The 17,640-nt window shown below is 37.6% G+C and overlaps 1 protein-coding gene across 8 annotated transcripts in view; it reads left to right on the top strand.

Moving 5' to 3' along the window:
• Window positions 1-17,640, top strand: part of yeats2 (YEATS domain containing 2) — a 156,140-nt gene that overhangs the window by 22,706 nt on the left and 115,794 nt on the right. For 5 of the 8 annotated variants that reach the window (XM_059949731.1, XM_059949724.1, XM_059949693.1 and 2 more), the window contains exons 9-13: window positions 1,571-1,615; window positions 3,030-3,297; window positions 8,767-9,012; window positions 10,003-10,161; window positions 12,606-12,703. In XM_059949731.1, the coding sequence (XP_059805714.1) occupies window positions 1,571-1,615; window positions 3,030-3,297; window positions 8,767-9,012; window positions 10,003-10,161; window positions 12,606-12,703 (816 nt within the window). The remainder of the gene's footprint in view (window positions 1-1,570; window positions 1,616-3,029; window positions 3,298-8,766; window positions 9,013-10,002; window positions 10,162-12,605; window positions 12,704-17,640) is intronic. The other 3 variants (XM_059949716.1, XM_059949701.1, XM_059949685.1) reach the window with 1 other exon arrangement.

Below are 17,640 nucleotides of genomic sequence, written 5' to 3'. Positions count from 1 at the left end.
CAACAGAGGTGAAGTGCTCAGGTCCTGGAATGGAATTTGAACCATGACCTTTATTAAAGCCAAGATTTCTATAAACATAACCAACAAGCTGGAACTGTATCACTGCAAGTCAAATTGTCTGCATGACGTATTAGAGGCAAAATGGAGTTTTTACTGTATCTTATTTGATTTGTGCCTCATACATTGCAACATTTTAATTTCTAATGCCAACCATTACCTAAATAAGATTGCCAATTGGGATTTATTTTCACTGCATTGTGATTACTATTTCAAACTTATTGTCTCTCTATTGTGGTAATGACTTCTAATATACTTTGCTACTCATTAGATGGAAATTCTATCAACATTGCATCAGTCTATGTTCAAAGTTCAAAGTAAATTGTCACCATATAAAACCTTGAGGTTTGTTTTTTTTTGGATATATTCAATAAATTTGATAACCACGCTATAATAAATGAAAGACCGCACCAACTGGGTGTACAAGCAGCGTACAAAGGACAACAACCCATACAATTACTAAAGAAAATAAATAAATTAAAAAAAAAATTAAAAAAATATATAGAGAGAACATGAGATGAAAAGTCCTTGAAAGTGACTCCATAGGTTGTGGGAATATTTCAGTGATGGGGCAATTGAAGTTGAGTGAAGTTAGCCCCTTTGATTCAAGAACCTGATAGCTGAGGGGTAATAACTGTTCCTGAATCTGGAGGCATGAGTGTTGAGGCTCCTGTACCACCTTCCTGATGCCAGCAGCAAGAAGATAGTTGACAGTGGGGATCCTTGATGATGAGTGCTGCTTTTTTGTATCAGCGCTCGGCATAGATGTGTTCAATGTGGGGAAGGCTTTATCTGTGATGGACTGGGCCATATCCACCACTTATAGTAGGATTTTCCATTCAAGGACATTGGCGTTTCCATGCCAGGCTATGATGCAGCCAGTCAATATACTCCCCACCACACATCTGTGAAGTTTGTCAAAGTTTTAGATGTCACACTGAATCCTCGCAAACTCTCAAGGAAGTAGAGGTACTATCGTGCTTTCTTCCTGATTGCACTTGTATGTTGGGCCCAGGACAGGTCCCCTGAAATAATAACACCAAGGAATTTAAAATTGCTGACCCTTTCCGCCTCTGATCCTCTGAAGAGGACTGACTCATGGGCCTCTGATTTCTTCCTTCTCAAGTCAAAGTCAGCTCCTTGGTCTTGCTAACACTGAGTAAGAGATTATTGTTGTAGCATCACTCAACCAGATTTGCAATCCCCCTCCTATATGCTGATTCGTCACCATCTTTGATTCAGCCTACAACAGTGGTATCGTCAGCAAACTTGAATATGGCATTGGAGCCGCACAATCATAAAAGTAACACAAGTAGGGCAGGGAGCTAAGCACACAGCCTTGTGATACACCTAGTACGGTAGATATGAACTGAAATCCCAAGAGTGAAAAATCAGTGCTTAGGCAACTGTCATTTTTAGTTCCTTGATCATATTTTCAAATTTAAATGTTCATACTGATGGAGTCTGCAGCTCTTTCTGTGTTTACTGATCCATGTTTGGTATTTTTCTGCAGCTGGATAGAACATACACGGGCTTGCAGACCCTTGGTGCGGAAACGGTATGCTTCTCTGTTTCTCTTTAACTGATTCATCTGTTTTCCTATTCATTCTTCTTTCCCTTCCACCACCTGTTTGAGAATGTTGATTTCATTTAATCTAAATCCTAGGTGATAATGCACGTGATTATTGCTCAGGTATAAACCTGGAATATGAGTATGGGTTAGATCCTGAAGGTATGGAAATTAGAGTCAAGACACTGTCTATATTTTATTGATGGAGATCCTTCCATTGGCGCCTTGAAAGGGATCCTTCCTCATTCTCTACCTGGAGGTTTGCAAAAATCCCACTTTTTCTATGGTTGACACTTTCTTATATATAATGATAAACTTCTCATTTAACCAAAATATTATTGTGTAAGTTAATTAGGTAAAAGCTCTTAGTGACACTCTACTGTTCATTTTAGTGTGGCTGTCAATCATGGGAAAGGTTAGGACAAATGTCTGCTTTAAAGCTGTGCCCAGTTGTGCCAGCTGATGATTTCATCCACTAATGCCTCATAGGCTTTCTAAATACAGCTTCCTTTAGTCCCATTCCAGATACCATTCTCTATCCATGGCAGGTATCTGACACTGACCGATTGTAACAATTTGTGTCATATCAGACTCTGAGTTGAGATTTTATTTATCATTTCCTCACCGATCAACAAAGTTGCCTGTTTTCTCTTCTGTAACTTTTCCTTTCTCTGTTTATCTGCAGCTGTGAACCTTTATTGTATGTAGATCTCTATTCATGATCTTTCCAACAAACTCTTGGCTCTCCTCCCAAGTTCTATCCGAACTTCTTGTTCCTGTCATAACTGGCATGAAATCTTGTTCACCAGCTCTCATTTGTTCCATGCTAAGTACTGCTTTGGATTTAAAGTTTTCAAATGCTATCAAATTCCCTTCATAGGATTCTGTCTCTCCATTTTGCCATCGTCTCCTTGCATGGCTTGGAATTAGATAATTCTATGAAATACCTTAGTGAGTTTCACTTTGTTGGGTAGAGTAGGAAATGCTCCCACAAAAGAGGCATCTGAAACCACATGGCATAGGTTTGAAGTTGGGACTAAAATAATTATTTGGGGGGGGGGGGTGGGTGGGAAAGATTAAGCATTATGGGTTCCTAAGGAAAATATTTCTCACCCAGAGGATGATTGCACTTTGGAAACCACTGCCAGATGAAGTGGTGCAGGTAGATTCGCATAATCTCATAGTTAAGAAGTATAGCATCTGTATTTGAATCACCAATAGATAGGTGGCTACAGAGCAAGTGTTGGTAAATGGAATTGGTATGGAGCATGAACATGATAAACCAAAGCTGTATAACTCCATAAATGTTAATTCAGATGCCGATACTCAAACTAGAAAGGTGAATTTTCTTAATGATTGGTTTGGCACTGACAGTGCTCTGTGTGCATTTTCTCTGGAACAGGTGGTGGATGTTGAGTTGCATCGCGACTCTCTCGGGGAGGACTACTGCACTGCGCTGCCTCCTAGTTCCACAGCAACGCTGCTTTCTTCGTCCTCCTCCTCCTCCTCCACCTGCAGTAGGACACCTCGGTCTGTCACGCCATCACAATCTGCATCGTCTTCCACCCCCCCAATGACCTCATCTGGAGGTGTGCACGGGCCTGTGGCTGTTCTGAATGCTGCTTCAGGAAAAGTGTCACACGATCCATTGGGCGGCACTGCTGAAAAAGGTGAGTTGTCTCTTGTATGACTAATACACTACACACATCTTGAAATAAAGCATACAGCCATACAAACAAATTCAAAACCAAACACAATTCTTCTGTACAGTTATGTATCTCTTCATTGTATCTGCCTCCACAGTTTCTTCCGGCAGCTCATTCTACATAGTCACCACTGTCTGTGTGGAAAATGTGCTGCTCAGATTTTCGTTAAATTTCTTCCACTCTCACTTTAAGCTATGCTCCCTGGATTTAGATTCCCCTTGTATTGGAGTATTCAATGTATCCTATCTATGCCCTTCATAATTTTACAAACCTTTATGAGGTCACCATTCTGCCTGCTACATTCCAGTCGGAGAATAAACCAAACCTATCCCAACTCCTTACATCTACACTCCTCTGTTCTGGGTAACACCCTGTTGAATTGTTTCTGCACTCCTCCTAAAACTACATGCATCTTTCCTGTAGTGTGGCCACCAGCACTGTATATGATAATGTGGCCTGTCCAATGTTTTATATAGCTGCACCTTGACATCTCAACTCTTATAAGACGTACTGGAGGAGTAGAATTAGGTCATTCAGCCCATCAAGTCTGCTCTGCCATTCCATCATGGCTGATTTATTATCCCTCTCACAATCTCATTCTCCTGCCTTCTCAGATCCTTTGACACCCTTACTAATAAAGAGCCTATCAACCTCCACTTTAAATATACCCAGTAACTGGCTTCCATAGCTATCTAAAGCACCGAATTCCACAGCTTCACCACCCTCCGACAAAAGGGATGTCCTTGTATTCTCAGACTGTGCCCTCTGGTCCTAGATGCTCCCAATATAGGAAACATTCTGTCCAAGCCCACTCTGTCTAGGCCTTTCAATATTCAGTAAGTTTTATTGAGATCCTCTCTCATTCTTCTAAATTCCAGCAGGTACAGTCACAGAGCCATCATAAGTGCCCTGCATATTAACCCTTTCATCCCCAGGATCACTATTTTGGGCAAGCATATTAATTGTTGTCTACTCTATCCATCTTTCTGTCAATTTTCAGGGATCTATTAACTTATACCCCAATGACTGATTGTACATCAACATGCCTGAGGTCTCTGTATGTGTTCTGTTAGTAATTGATGACACAGGATACATTACCTCACGCTAATTTGGATTAAATTTCATCTGCCACTGATCTATTACCCTCTGCATCCTTTCACAACCTTCTTTACTCCTGTTACGAAATCCCGTAACTGGATCATTTACCAGCAAAGATAGAGAGGTCTGTTGAAGTCTGGTACTATTTTTAAAAGTCTTTATTCATGAAGGGGCACAAAAATAAGATTAGTACAAACATTCAGATAATATACATCGTCACTACTCAATCTAAAAGTGTGGGTCTAATAATAACCATCAATAAGAAACAGCTCGATCGTTTGTCTAGGGGATAATATATTGTCCGATGGAAATATAAAAGTCACTCAGTTCCGGCAGGCCTCAGCCTTTTGGTGGGGGGGGGGGGGGACTGCTGGGTTTTCACTTGTTGGAGAGAGAGAGATTGGTGAGAAAAGAAACTTGCCTGGGTCTTTTATGAAGCGAATCCGTTGAATCAGGGGAGTGGGCTTCCCCGTTGTAGGCTAAAAGCTGGTTTCCATGGTTCCAGTCACCGATTCCAGCAACGGAATCGAACGCACGTGACTTCCTTCAAATGGCTTCCCGCTACCACGGGATCATTAGAGTTTCTTCTGGTGCGTCTGAAGGGGTTGTTCCCCCATACCCTCTTTTATACTTCCTCACGGGGTCTCAGATGTCATTCAGGTTGAGGATGCAATCTCTCTCTCAACCAGCCCACTTTGCCCGAGGGCTTGCACGTAGCATAGTCCCCAATCCACAAACGTGGTCTCCAGGAGACAATGGCCAGGTCTCTCTCATTTCCTGGGTCTTCTGAGCCAACCCAATAATGCTCTTGCAATTCTCACAAAGGAGGGGGCTCCCCCGCCCCTTCGGCCCCTCAGAGCTGTGGTGCATTCATAACACTCGCTAATAAAAACATATAATGCTGGCAGAACTCAGCAGGCCAGAACCCTTCATCAGGAGGGTTTGTGGAAAATGGGAGGAAACTAAAGCACCCAGAAGAAATGCAGAGAATGTGCAGACTCCACAGACAGCACAGGAGGTAAGGATCAAACCAGGTCCTCTGGAACGTCTCAGGATTTCTCCTGATGAAGGGTTTCGGCCCGAAACGTTGTCACTACCTCCTCCCATAGATGCTGTCTGGCCTGCTGAGTTCTGCCAGCATTCTGAGTTTTTATTTATTTCCAGCATCTGCAGATTCACTCGTGTTCTTCTCTACTCCCTGCTGTTTCACCAGTTTCAGGTCATTAGCAGATTTACCATTCAGTAGACTTACATTCTTGTCCAGATCATTACATATGACAAACAAGTTCTAACACTGATCCCTGCAGTAAACCACTGGTTACAGACTTTGTCAGAAAAATGTTCCTCGACCACTACCCTCTGCCTCCTATTATCAAGCCACCTTTTGTATGCATCTTGACAACAGTCTTTGGGTTCATGTGCCCGACCACTTGCCTAAAGCCTTGTTAAAGTCCAAGTAAACCACGTTTACTACTGCCTTGATCAATTTTTTGTTTGTGTCCTCAAAAAAACTCAAACTTGTGAGACATGATTTCCCCTGCACAAAAGAATGTTGTTGCCCATTAAACAGTCCCTCCCTTTCCAAGTTAACATTGTCCCGTTCCTTAGGATTTATCTTCTAATAATTTTCCCTATGATTGATGTGAGTCAGAGAGAGATACAAGGAACTAGGCCAACTGAGTACATGCCAATTATCGACTGCCTGTCTACTCTTTAATTTTGTATTAACTCCATTTTGTATTCTCCCACTTTCTCATCAGCTGCATGTAGATTCCACCACTCACCTACATGCTGGGGTCATTTAGAACATCTAAATAACTTATCAACTCTCATGTCTTTGGATGTGGGGTGGTGGGGGTGGGTGCAATAAGGGGCACTCAGAGGAAACTCGTGCGATTTCGCAGAGAGAGCATGCAAACTCTGCAGAGACAGCACTCCAGATCAGAATTGATCAGGGCCTGTGACATTGTGAGGTGGTAGCTCTACTAGCATAACTGAATAAGGGAAATGAAAGACAGTATTCCCGTGTACTCATCAGTGAGCTGATAATCAGCATAACTAAGTAGGGAACAAAAAAGATCTGTGATGCACCACAGCTGGGGTTCCCTAAGTGTTGCTCTGACTTTGGCCTGAGTGCTGCTGAGGCACTGTACTTATACTGCCCGGGGTGCGCTTGAGTTATGGCCCAGCTGTTCTCTCAGAAGTGCAGATTACTGGAGAGTGTCAGTTAGTAAACTTTGAGATGGAGTTGCATAATTGCATATACTGTAAACTCAAACCAGATGTGTTGTCACACACGTACATCTCCATTCCAAACCTGGTAAATGAATAGAAATACGCAGACAATGCAACATGCATGAAATCATGTATGTACAGGCCCTGAAACAAGTAGAATGTCATATGTACATGTGTATATCCCAAAAATCAGGTCATACACATGTATAAACTGCAAATAAGCCACTGTTTCAAGTTCAGTGACAAACCAGAAATAGAGGCACATGGACAGTTCAGTGATGCAGCTCCTAGAGCAGCTGCTCACGTTCCAGAGACCCTGGTTTGATCCTTACCACCTGTGCTCTCTGTGGAGTCTGCACATTCTCTGTGTTTCTTCTGGGTGCTTCAGTTTCCTCCCGTTTTCCACAAACGTGTAACCTGGTAGACTGAAAATTACCCATAGTGCTTGGCTGATTGACAGGAATTTGAGGACAGTAGTATACAGGTTATGGTAAGATGTGTCAAAGTAGGTGGCTGATGTTTGCTGCGCGTTCTGTAAGCTGGGAATCCCCTTTCTCTGCTGTGTCTCTTCATTGACATTTTGGTACCCACTCAAACCAAACACTGAGGTAGTTTACACAGTTTTAGATCAGACTGGGACACACAAATAGCATATGTGAGTGGTAAAGAGACCTAACAGGTCCATCCACTATGCTCCCAATTGTATGCAAATACCGGCATCTCATTCTCTGGTATTGTGTTGGTTTTAAACATGGCTGTTGACCAATACCACTTGTTGCAATCAGTCTGCAGTTCCTTTGAAAGTAGGTGGGCCTACTAATTAAATACTTGAGGTAGAATGGAATTTCTAATCTATTTAAGGTACTTTATTACTTTCTGAATTTATAAACTTTGATTCTGTGCCCAGTTAGGAAAATATGAAGAGCTGAAACCAGGCTGCTGATTGGTACAAAAATGTTCCTTTCATAAGGGCATTAACCTTCAGATCATTTGTAATTTTCACCGTCTGCTTTGGTGAGGGTCCACTTCCTCAGTGCAGGCTGAAATAATAAATTATGATTTTTTTTTGTTTAACGTACTCTGGAATATAGAGTAATAAGTTCTTAGGAGTAAGCCTCAGGGGTAAAGTTCAGAGAGTGATCTAATGGGTATCATTCTGACGATTAAAGGATTTGATTTAGTAGCGTTATTTCTTCCAGGGAGCAAGAAGCATAACCTTAGAGTTATGCTTTACATCTGTGCAGGACTTTGGGGAGTCCACAGCAGCAGTTTGAGTCCCTTTAATTCACAAATGACATGCTTACCTTTGAAGGCAGTGCTGTAAAGTTATATTAGATTGATGTTGGAACAAAATGAGGAGTCTATTGAGATTGAAGAGAAGGGCCCTATGTCCTCTGGACTCATAAAAGACTGCAGAGGTTGGAATCTGGAACACAAATTAAAAGAACTCCACAGGCTTCTTCAGTGGAGGGAAATGTAGAGCCTTGGCTTTGGTTCGAGGCTCTTCATTTGGAATTCCTCCAGCATTTTGTTTGTTTTTGTTTTATATTCCTGGGAGTTGAGGAGAATGAAAGTTGATCACTAAATGAAACATTGCTGAATTTTATGGGTTTATTGAAGTCTCATTCCACGTCTTACAACAATCTTTGAGCAAATTCAAGAACAAATTCAAATTGTTTGCAAATTGGCACTGAGAACATTCTGGAAAATAGTACAGCATGATGGCACAACATTAATTGTACAGTTCCAACCACCTGGGTGGGTTCCTAACTTCGGCTTTTTTTGTGGAGTTTGTACATTTTGTATGTGGCCATGAGGGTTTCCTCCAACCACTCTGGTTTTCTCCCATTATCCCAAAGACATACTGGTTGGTTGGTTGGTTGGTTAACTAATGTAAATTATCTCTGGTATAGATGGGTGGCAGGAAAAAGTTGATTGGAGAAAACAGGTTACAGGAAAATAGTTGGGAGGATTGGAATGATGGGGACCCATTATTGTGGGTTGAACATCGTCATCTTATGTTTGAAAAAAATAGAAGATTCTTAACACTCATTTCTCAAGAGGAAATGAAAATTGTTTACAGTTCTTTATTTCTTTCAGTTAAGTTGGAACTCCCTGTCAAAAATGAATCAAGTTCCAGTGTTCACACGGGACATTCTTCCCTGGAACGCACACCAACCAGGCCAGTGGCCACCCAGAAGGTGACATTTGGGTCGCATGGCAACTCAGCTTTCCAACCAATCACAGCCAGCTGCAAAATTGTTCCTCAAGAGCAGCTTCCCAGTCCTGCTGATTCTCCAGGAAAGTCGTTCCAGCCCATAACAATGAGCTGCAAAATTGTGTCAGGTATGCATATTCCTAATATTGAAATGTTATATCTTAAAAAACCTGGAAAAGTAAGTCGGAGGCATACCAAATGTGAGAAAGTGTTTTCAGAGTAATCCAATTGTAAATGAAAAATGCAGACTAACTCAGAATTGCTCTGACCCTTCCATCAGAATTGAGTAAAGGAGAATATAGCTTTTTATGGAATTAAATAGAATGGGGAGGTGAAAGAAGAATTAAGTAATTCTGTCATATTTTCCCTCCCTTTCTTAACTACAATTCAAACTGTTGATTTGGACCATCAGTGGCTTCTGTATACAATTGTTTTAACTAAAACTGACAGGTAAAATGGATGAAATTATAATGGAAGAATGGAAATAACAGTTTGATTTGGTTGGAATGGATACAAATGATATAAAGTATGGGACATTAAAAAGAACAGAAATGCTGGAAGGGAAGGAATGATGCTATGAGTGAAATATAGACATTATGAAGATGAAATAGATAAGATATTATGGATATAAGTTGGAAATTATTTGGAATTGTTAATGAAACAATAGGAATGGAAGTGAGGACAGGAATAATTGTGAGGATGGAACAGTGGAAAGACTGGAAATGTGTTTTTCAGGATAGTAATGTTGGGAAACTGATGATGAGGCTGAAATAATGGAAATAATCGAAAGTTTCATCAGAAAATGACCATATTTCAGGAAGGGAGCTCCCCAACACTCCTAAACATAGATACATTAAAAAATTATTAAGTCTGGGAATAATAATGAAAATAGGAAAATGGCAGTAAGTAATGGATAAGAATGGAAAGATGAGAATGATCTATTATCACTTTCCGTTATTTCAGGCAGTTCAAATTGTTTTAAAGCCAATTAAGTAACTTCATAAGTCATTGCAACGACTACTTTTCTCACAACAATCTTGTACAAATATTATTATGATGATAATTTGGAATTGATCTAATTATATTGAATGTGAAAATGTTGTTTCATGCTACTGCAGGATCCCCGATCTCCACACCATGTCACTCTCCTTTGCCACGCACACCATCTTCAACTCCTGTCCATATGAAGCAAGGATCATCAGTCTCCGTCATAAGTAATCCATACATTATTGTGGACAAGCCTGGACAAGTAATTGGAGTGCCAACATCAAACACAGGTATGGACAATGATTAATCACATGCACCACTGTTAGTATCATGTATATTTCTCCTCCTCCATCGACCATTTCTATGTACCCAGTAAAATGTACACATGCATGATTGCATATGTACTGCTGTTACATGAAACATTCACTCTTATGACATAATGAAGAGAAAGTGAATAATGAAGCAGGATTCCTATAGCCATGACCTGGGACTAGAATTGGGATAAATGAGTTTTAATCAGTTTAACTAAGTAAGATTTTCCTTGATCCAATAGTTCTCCAAATTCTGGTTCCATTTCAAGGATAAGAATGGAAAGATGAAAATGATCTGTTACCACTGCCTGTGGATTTCAACTCTTTTTCCTCCGGTTGGGATCAAGGTTAACAGAGGGGTGGAGATGGGTGTCACTAAGCAGGTTATTGGTAAGTTACGGCACTGTCTAGTGAGAGAAGATTAAATCGACATAATTTGGTATTTTTTAAACTTAGCTCTATTTTCAGTCTTGCAGCTTTAGTTTGGCTTGAGGCATGGGAGGCATGGCTAATTCTAAAGAGCATTTTAAACCATAAGACTATAAGACATAGGAGCAGAATTAGGCAATTTGGCCATTGAATCTGCTCCATCATTCAATCATGATTGATCCTTTCCCCCCTCCTCAGCCCCATTCCGCGGCCTTCTCTCCGTAACTTTTGATGCTGTGTCAAGTCAAGAACCTATCAATCTCTGTCTTAAGTACACCCAAATAGATGATCACATTAAGAATGTTATTATGACCCATTGTCTTAGTACAAGGATATGTAACTCAAATTAAGTGGGCTTTTATTTTCAAATTTAGCCAAAATATTCAAATTTGAGCTTCAAAGTACATATTCGCTATTTCACTAACTGAGTAACAGAGCGGGGATATGGTATTCCACATTGTTGACGTTTTCTAGGTCAGAGCATTTTTACAGAGAACAAGATCTACAAAACAACTATTTCCAGGGGTCAGTGACCTGAAATGTATTTTCTTTTGACAACAACCAAATACATGTTTAAAGACAAGTTTGTTACTCCATTCACTGCCTCTCACCACATGTTTGGAACATGGTTCCACTTTGTTAGTGTTCTCAATGTCTCTTGTAAGGAAATTTTAGAACTTTTTGGCAGGCATATTGATGGGAATAAAAACAGGTCTTTCTGCCCATTGTATGTAAGCCAATCATCAGACAACTGGTAACTCTAATGTAAATTTAAAAAAAACTTTCACCAGATTCCCAGCATCTTGTCCTGATTCTATCACTCACCTACATAAGGAGCAATTTACAGTGATTAATTATTCTACCAACTACGTCTTTGAAATATGAGAGGAAACGAGGAGCACTGGAGCAGTTGCAGGGCAAATGTGCAAAGGCTATCCTGCACTGGAGGTCCGGATTAAATCGTTTTTGTTATAGTGTAAGGCAGCAGCTCTTCAAGCTGTGCCACTAACCACTTGATAGAATCAGAATGTTTGAGAATCTTTCAAGTTCACACACCCATGCCTGTCCAGGATAGGAATAAAATCTGGCATGAAGGCCATCGGGGATGGTAATTCAAAGAACCTTAAAATCAATTGTGCTTGTATCAGCTTTTTAAAAGAGCCGTACATAGAATTAGCAAGAGACCAGGGCTAAATGCAATTCCGGATATAGATGGCTGTGTTTGGTAAGTTGTTGTTCGAAACATTTAACCTTTCCTGGGTGCATTTCATAACTCTTGATTTCTGCAAAAAGCAACATTTGGGAATAAAATGCAGTGTTGCTGTAATCTGCCAAAAGACAGCACTTTCAGGCATGTGAAGATAACAGAAATGTACCGCGAATGTTGGAACTCTGGATGGGTGGCAGGGAAAGCACAGTGATTTAATGTTAGTCGGTCCAAAATGTCGACTGCACTTGTTCCTATAGATGCTGCCTGGCCTGCTGCATTCCACCAGCATTTTGTGTGCGTTGCTTGAATTTCCAGCATCTGCAGATTTCCTCATGTTTGCTATCTAAGAAAATATTATTTTGCAGGACTCTAACTCCTAAATATGCAAATAGGAAGATTTTACTGACTTTGTAGTAAAGTGCAATAATTAACTGACTCTGGTTGCCTCCCTATTTACAAATTCTTTAAAGCCACCAACGAAAAAGTCTTACTTTTGATGTGACGTTAGTTTGGCTTTGTACTGAACTATGGGTCTCAGACTGTTTGTGGACTTCAGTTCGGAGCGCTATTTGCTTGCGGTTATTGTTTCCATTATTTGATTTGTTTTTCTTTCTTTTCACTGCACATTGGGGTATTTGATTGTCTTTTTCATTTCTTTGTTTCAATGGAGACGAATCTCAAGTTTGTATAATGTATACATACTTTTCAATGTACATTTATTATCAACTTTGTCCAATAGTTTATTTTCAAATTCAGGTTGATTTATTTATCTTTTTGTTTGAAGCAGGGAGTCCCACTGCCAAGCAGTCAGGCATTTCACAAGGTGCACATTCACCCATCCCAAAAATCCATGGCAGCAGCTTCATTACAACAGCTGTAAAGGTAAGAGTCTGCTGCGTTGAAAATAGTTTTGTTGAATTGCCAGGGTACATTCTACTACATCCCATTCAAAATCAATTCCTTCTGGAAGGAACAGTGATATTGAAGGTTATGAGTACCAGAAATCAGTGTTTTTCTTGTCTGACGTGGATACCAAAGCTAGAGATTTGCTTTGAGCAGTGTCTGTGGCTGATCAGTGACCAGTGAAGAAATCCTGATTATTTCATAAGGGGGCAGTAAACTTTATTGTTTCCCATTAGTGTTGTGTGGCCTATGCCTGCTCCAAAGTTGAAAGGTACTGATGACAATTACCAGTGATAGGCTGGCTAGCAAGGAGAAAACACAGATTTAAAATAAATGGGAAAACAACACACAACAGTAGTTACTATTTTTCAGAGCATGGTTGAAATTTATGGTACAAAGCCTGGAAGCATTGTGGGATAATCTTTATTTTAAATTTCAAAGAAGATTTGGATATATATTTGATTTGCCCCTCTATGAGGAGAGACCAATGGAGTGAGATGAAATAGACAGTACCTTACAGGGTTAGCTCAGGCATGGTGTGCCAAATGTCTGCCTTCTGCATTGTATAATTCTACGACCTTAACAACAAAACCATATGTGATCATATCAATCTGTGGAAAATGCAAGTTCACAAACATGTTCTTTCTTTTTCAATCTTTTTATTAATTTGTTTTTAAAAAACATAACATAATAATATTACATATGTTATGAATACAATAGATTTAAAATTGAGTTGGTAACAAGATAACAATATCTTATTAAACTATCAGCGAAAAATGATCATACAATATCAATCTAATCTATGTAGATTATACATGAAACGATTAAAAATAATCATCAAAAGAAAAAGAAAAAAATGTAAAATATAAGAAAAAATGTATATTTAAAGAAATAATAAAAAAAAACTAAACCTAAACTAACATGGGCAATAATAATAGTTTATATGTATATGATAGTGTCAAAAAACTCCGGAACTCCACACCAGAACAAGAATAATAAGAGTAAAGGTCTGGAAGAAGTCAAATTAATTCATGTGAAAGTGTCGAATGAACGGTCCCCAAGTTTCTTCAAATTTAATTGATGAATCAAAAATAGTACTTCTAATTTTTTCTAAACTTAAGCAAGAAATAGTTTGAGAAAACCATTGAAATGTGGTAGGAGGATTTACTTCTTTCCAATTTTGTAATATAGATCTCCTGGCCATTAACGTTACAAAGGCAATCATTCGTCTAATTGGAGGAGAGAATCGACTATCATCTTCATTTGGAATTCCAAAAATTGCAGTGATAAAATGTTGTAAATCAATATTCCAAATTGAGGAAATGGTAGCAAATATGTCCTTCCAATAATTATGTAAAGTAGGACATGACCAAAACATGTGGGTCAATGAAGCCACATCTAAATGACATCTGTCACATTGAGGATTAACATGAGAATAAAACTGAGCAAGCTTATCTTTAGACATATGAGTTCTATGTACAACCTTAAATTGTATTAAAGCATGTTTAGCACATATAGAAGACGAATTAACCATTTGTAAAATTTTTTCCCATTTTTCCGTTGAAATATTGTATTGAAGTTCTTTTTCCCATTCCTGTTTAATTCTACCTGATATCTCTGGTTGTATCTTCATAATCATATTATAAATAAGAGCCACTAATCTCTACTGACAGGGATTTAAAGTAAAAATCATATCTGAAAAATCTATCAAAGTTGAATTAGGGAAGGATGGTAAAACTTTTTATAAAAAGTTTCTAATTTGTAAGTATCTAAAAAAATTAGATTTAGGTAATTTAAATTTGTTAGAAAGTTGATCAAAAGACATCAAACCACCTTCAGAAAAAAGATCACGAAAACATATTATACCTTTCCTTTTCCATATACTAAAAGCTTGATCTGTTAAAGAGGGTTTAAAGAAAAAATTAAGTAAGATAGGGCTATCAAGAACAAAGTTTTTTAGAGTAAAAAATTTACGAAATTGAAACCAAATTTGTAATGTATGTTTGACAATAGGGTTAGATATCTGTTTATTAAGTTAAGTCAACAGGGAGAGAAGAGCCAAGAACAGAAAATAAAGAATATCCTTGTGTAGCGTTACATTCTAAATTTACTCACTGTGGGCACAATGGTAAATCTAAATCTAATTTCCAGTATAATAAATTCTGAATATTATTCGCCCAATAGTAAAATCTAAAATTGGGTAAAGCTAAACCACCATCTTTTTTAGATTTCTGTAACTGTCTTTTACTTAATCTGGGGTTTTTATTTTGCCACACAAAGGAAATTTTTGAATCAATGTTATCAAAAAAAGACTTAGGAATAAAAATTGGTAAGGCTTGAAATAAATATAAAAATTTCGGTAAAATCATCATTTTAACAGCATTGATCCGACCAACCAATGATAAGGATAAAGGAGACCATCTAGTAGTAAGTTGTTGAATTTGATGAAACATAGGTAAAAAATTCAATCTGAATAAATCTTTATATTTCTTGGTAATTTTTATACCTAAATACATAAAATTATCAGTAACAATTTTAAATGGTATCCTGTCATTCAGTAAAGTTTGTGCATTTAAAGGAAAAAGTTCACTCTTATCCAAATTTAATTTGTAACCAGAAAAACTTCCAAATTGAGCCAACAAGGATAGAATAGCAGGAATAGAATTATCAGGATCAGAAATATATAACAACAAGTCATCAGCATAGAGCGATAGCTTGTATAATTTCTCATTACGGGTAATACCAGAAATATTAGGGGATTCACGAATAGCAATGGCTGAAGGTTCTAATGCAATATTAAATAATAAAGGACTTAGGGGACAACCTTGTCTCGTACCACGAGATAATTGAAAAAAAGAGGATCTATAATTATTCGTAAGAACAGAAGCAACAGGTTTATAATATATTAATTTAATCCATGATAAAAAATTAGAACTAAAATTAAAATTCTTCAAGGCATTAAATAAGTATGTCCATTCAACTCTATCAAAAGCTTTTTCAGCATCTAATGAAATAACACATTCTGGGGTTGTGGGTGAGGAAGTGTAAATTATATTAATTAATTTTCTAACATTAAAAAAGGAGTATCGGTTCCTAATGAAACCAGTTTGATCTCCTGAAATAATCTGTGATAGTACCTTTTCTAACCTAATAGCTAAAATTTTTGTAAGAATCTTAGAGTCTACATTTAATAACGATATAGGGCGATAAGATACACATAAAGTAGGGTCTTTATCTTTTTTAAGAATTAAAGAGATAGTAGCTTCATAAAAGGACTGGGGTAGTCTCTTAATAAATGCATCATTAAAGATTTCACATAACAAAGGGGAAAGCAAAGAAGAAAAAGTTTTAAAAAAATTCTATAATATAACCATCAGGGCCAGGAGCTTTCCCTGAATTCATCGATGAAATAGCCTCTCCTACCTCAGCCATAGAAATAGGAGCATCAAATAAACTTCGACCTTCATCTGTCAATTTGGGAATATTCAAATTGTTAAAAAAATTATCCATCATAGACAGATCACCATCAAATTCTGATTGATATAAAGATTTATAAAAATCTTGGAAGGTATTATTAATTTCTTTATGATCCGTAGTCAGATTACCATCTTGTTTACAAATTTTAATAATTTGTCGCTTAGTTGAAATAGTTTTTAATTGATTAGCTAACAATTTACCAGTTTGATCACTATGGATATAAAATTGAGCCCTGGTCCTAATTAATTGATTCTCAATTGAAGAAGATAACAGTAAGCTATGTTCTATTTGCAGTTCAACTCTCTTCTTATAAAGTTCCTTGGTAGGAGTAACGGAATAAATCTTATCAATTTCTTTAATTTTATCCACCAGTAAAGCTATATCTAAATATCTTTGTTTTCTTTTACCAGCAGAATATGAGATAATTTGTCCACGAATAAAAGCCTTAAAAGAGTCCCAAAGTATTCCTCTGTCAATCTCTTCAGTATAGTTTGTTGAAAAAAATAAGTCAATTTGCTGTTTTATGAAGGTAATAAATTCTGGATCTTGAAACAAAGTAGCGTTGAGTCTCCAAGATCTAGTATTAATGAAAGAGTCCAAAATCTTGATAGATAACTTCAAAGGTGCATGATCCGAAATAGCAATAGAATCATATTTACAGTCAATAACATCTGCTAATAAACGATGATCAATAAGAAAATAATCAATTCTAGAATAACTATGATATACATGTGAAAAAAACGAAAATTCTTTATCTTTAGGGTTCAAAAACCGCCATATTTCAGTAATTCCCGAATCGACCATAAAAGAGTTAATAAGTAAAGCTGATCTATTCGGAAGAGTTCGAATAGGTTTAGATCTATCCATCAAAGGATTCAAACAACAATTGAAATCTCCACCCATTATCAACATATATTCATTTAGATTAGGAAGGGTAGTAAATAAATGTTTAAAAAATTCAGGGCAGTCAAAATTTGGAGCGTAAATATTAACTAAAGCCACTTTTCGGTTAAAAAGTGAACCAGTAATCAACAAAAATCTGCCCTGTGGATCAGATATAATTTCATGATGTATAAACGAGATTGAGGGGTCTATAAAAATAGACACACCCCTAATTTTAGCAGTACAATTTGAATGAAATTGTTGACCCTTCCAGAATCTAAAAAAGCGTTGATTATCCTCCCTCCTAATATGGGTCTCCTGTACAAAGATAATATTAGCATTTAGTCTATGGAATACTTTAAATATTTTTTTACGTTTAATCGGATGATTTAAGCCATTAGTATTCCAAGAAATAAAATTAATAGACTTATCCATCATGCTAATATTAATTGTATATACCATAAAAGGTTGAAAAAGACACATAACCCATAATTCAGGAAGAAGGAAAAATGGTACAGGAGCAACCGGAGAACATGACACTTCAACAATATTAATAA

This window comes from Hypanus sabinus, chromosome 2, assembly GCF_030144855.1.
Source record: "Hypanus sabinus isolate sHypSab1 chromosome 2, sHypSab1.hap1, whole genome shotgun sequence".
Lineage (NCBI taxonomy): Eukaryota > Metazoa > Chordata > Chondrichthyes > Myliobatiformes > Dasyatidae > Hypanus > Hypanus sabinus.
Note: the sequence above shows the minus strand (reverse complement) of the source record. Positions and strands in the feature narration are given on the sequence as shown.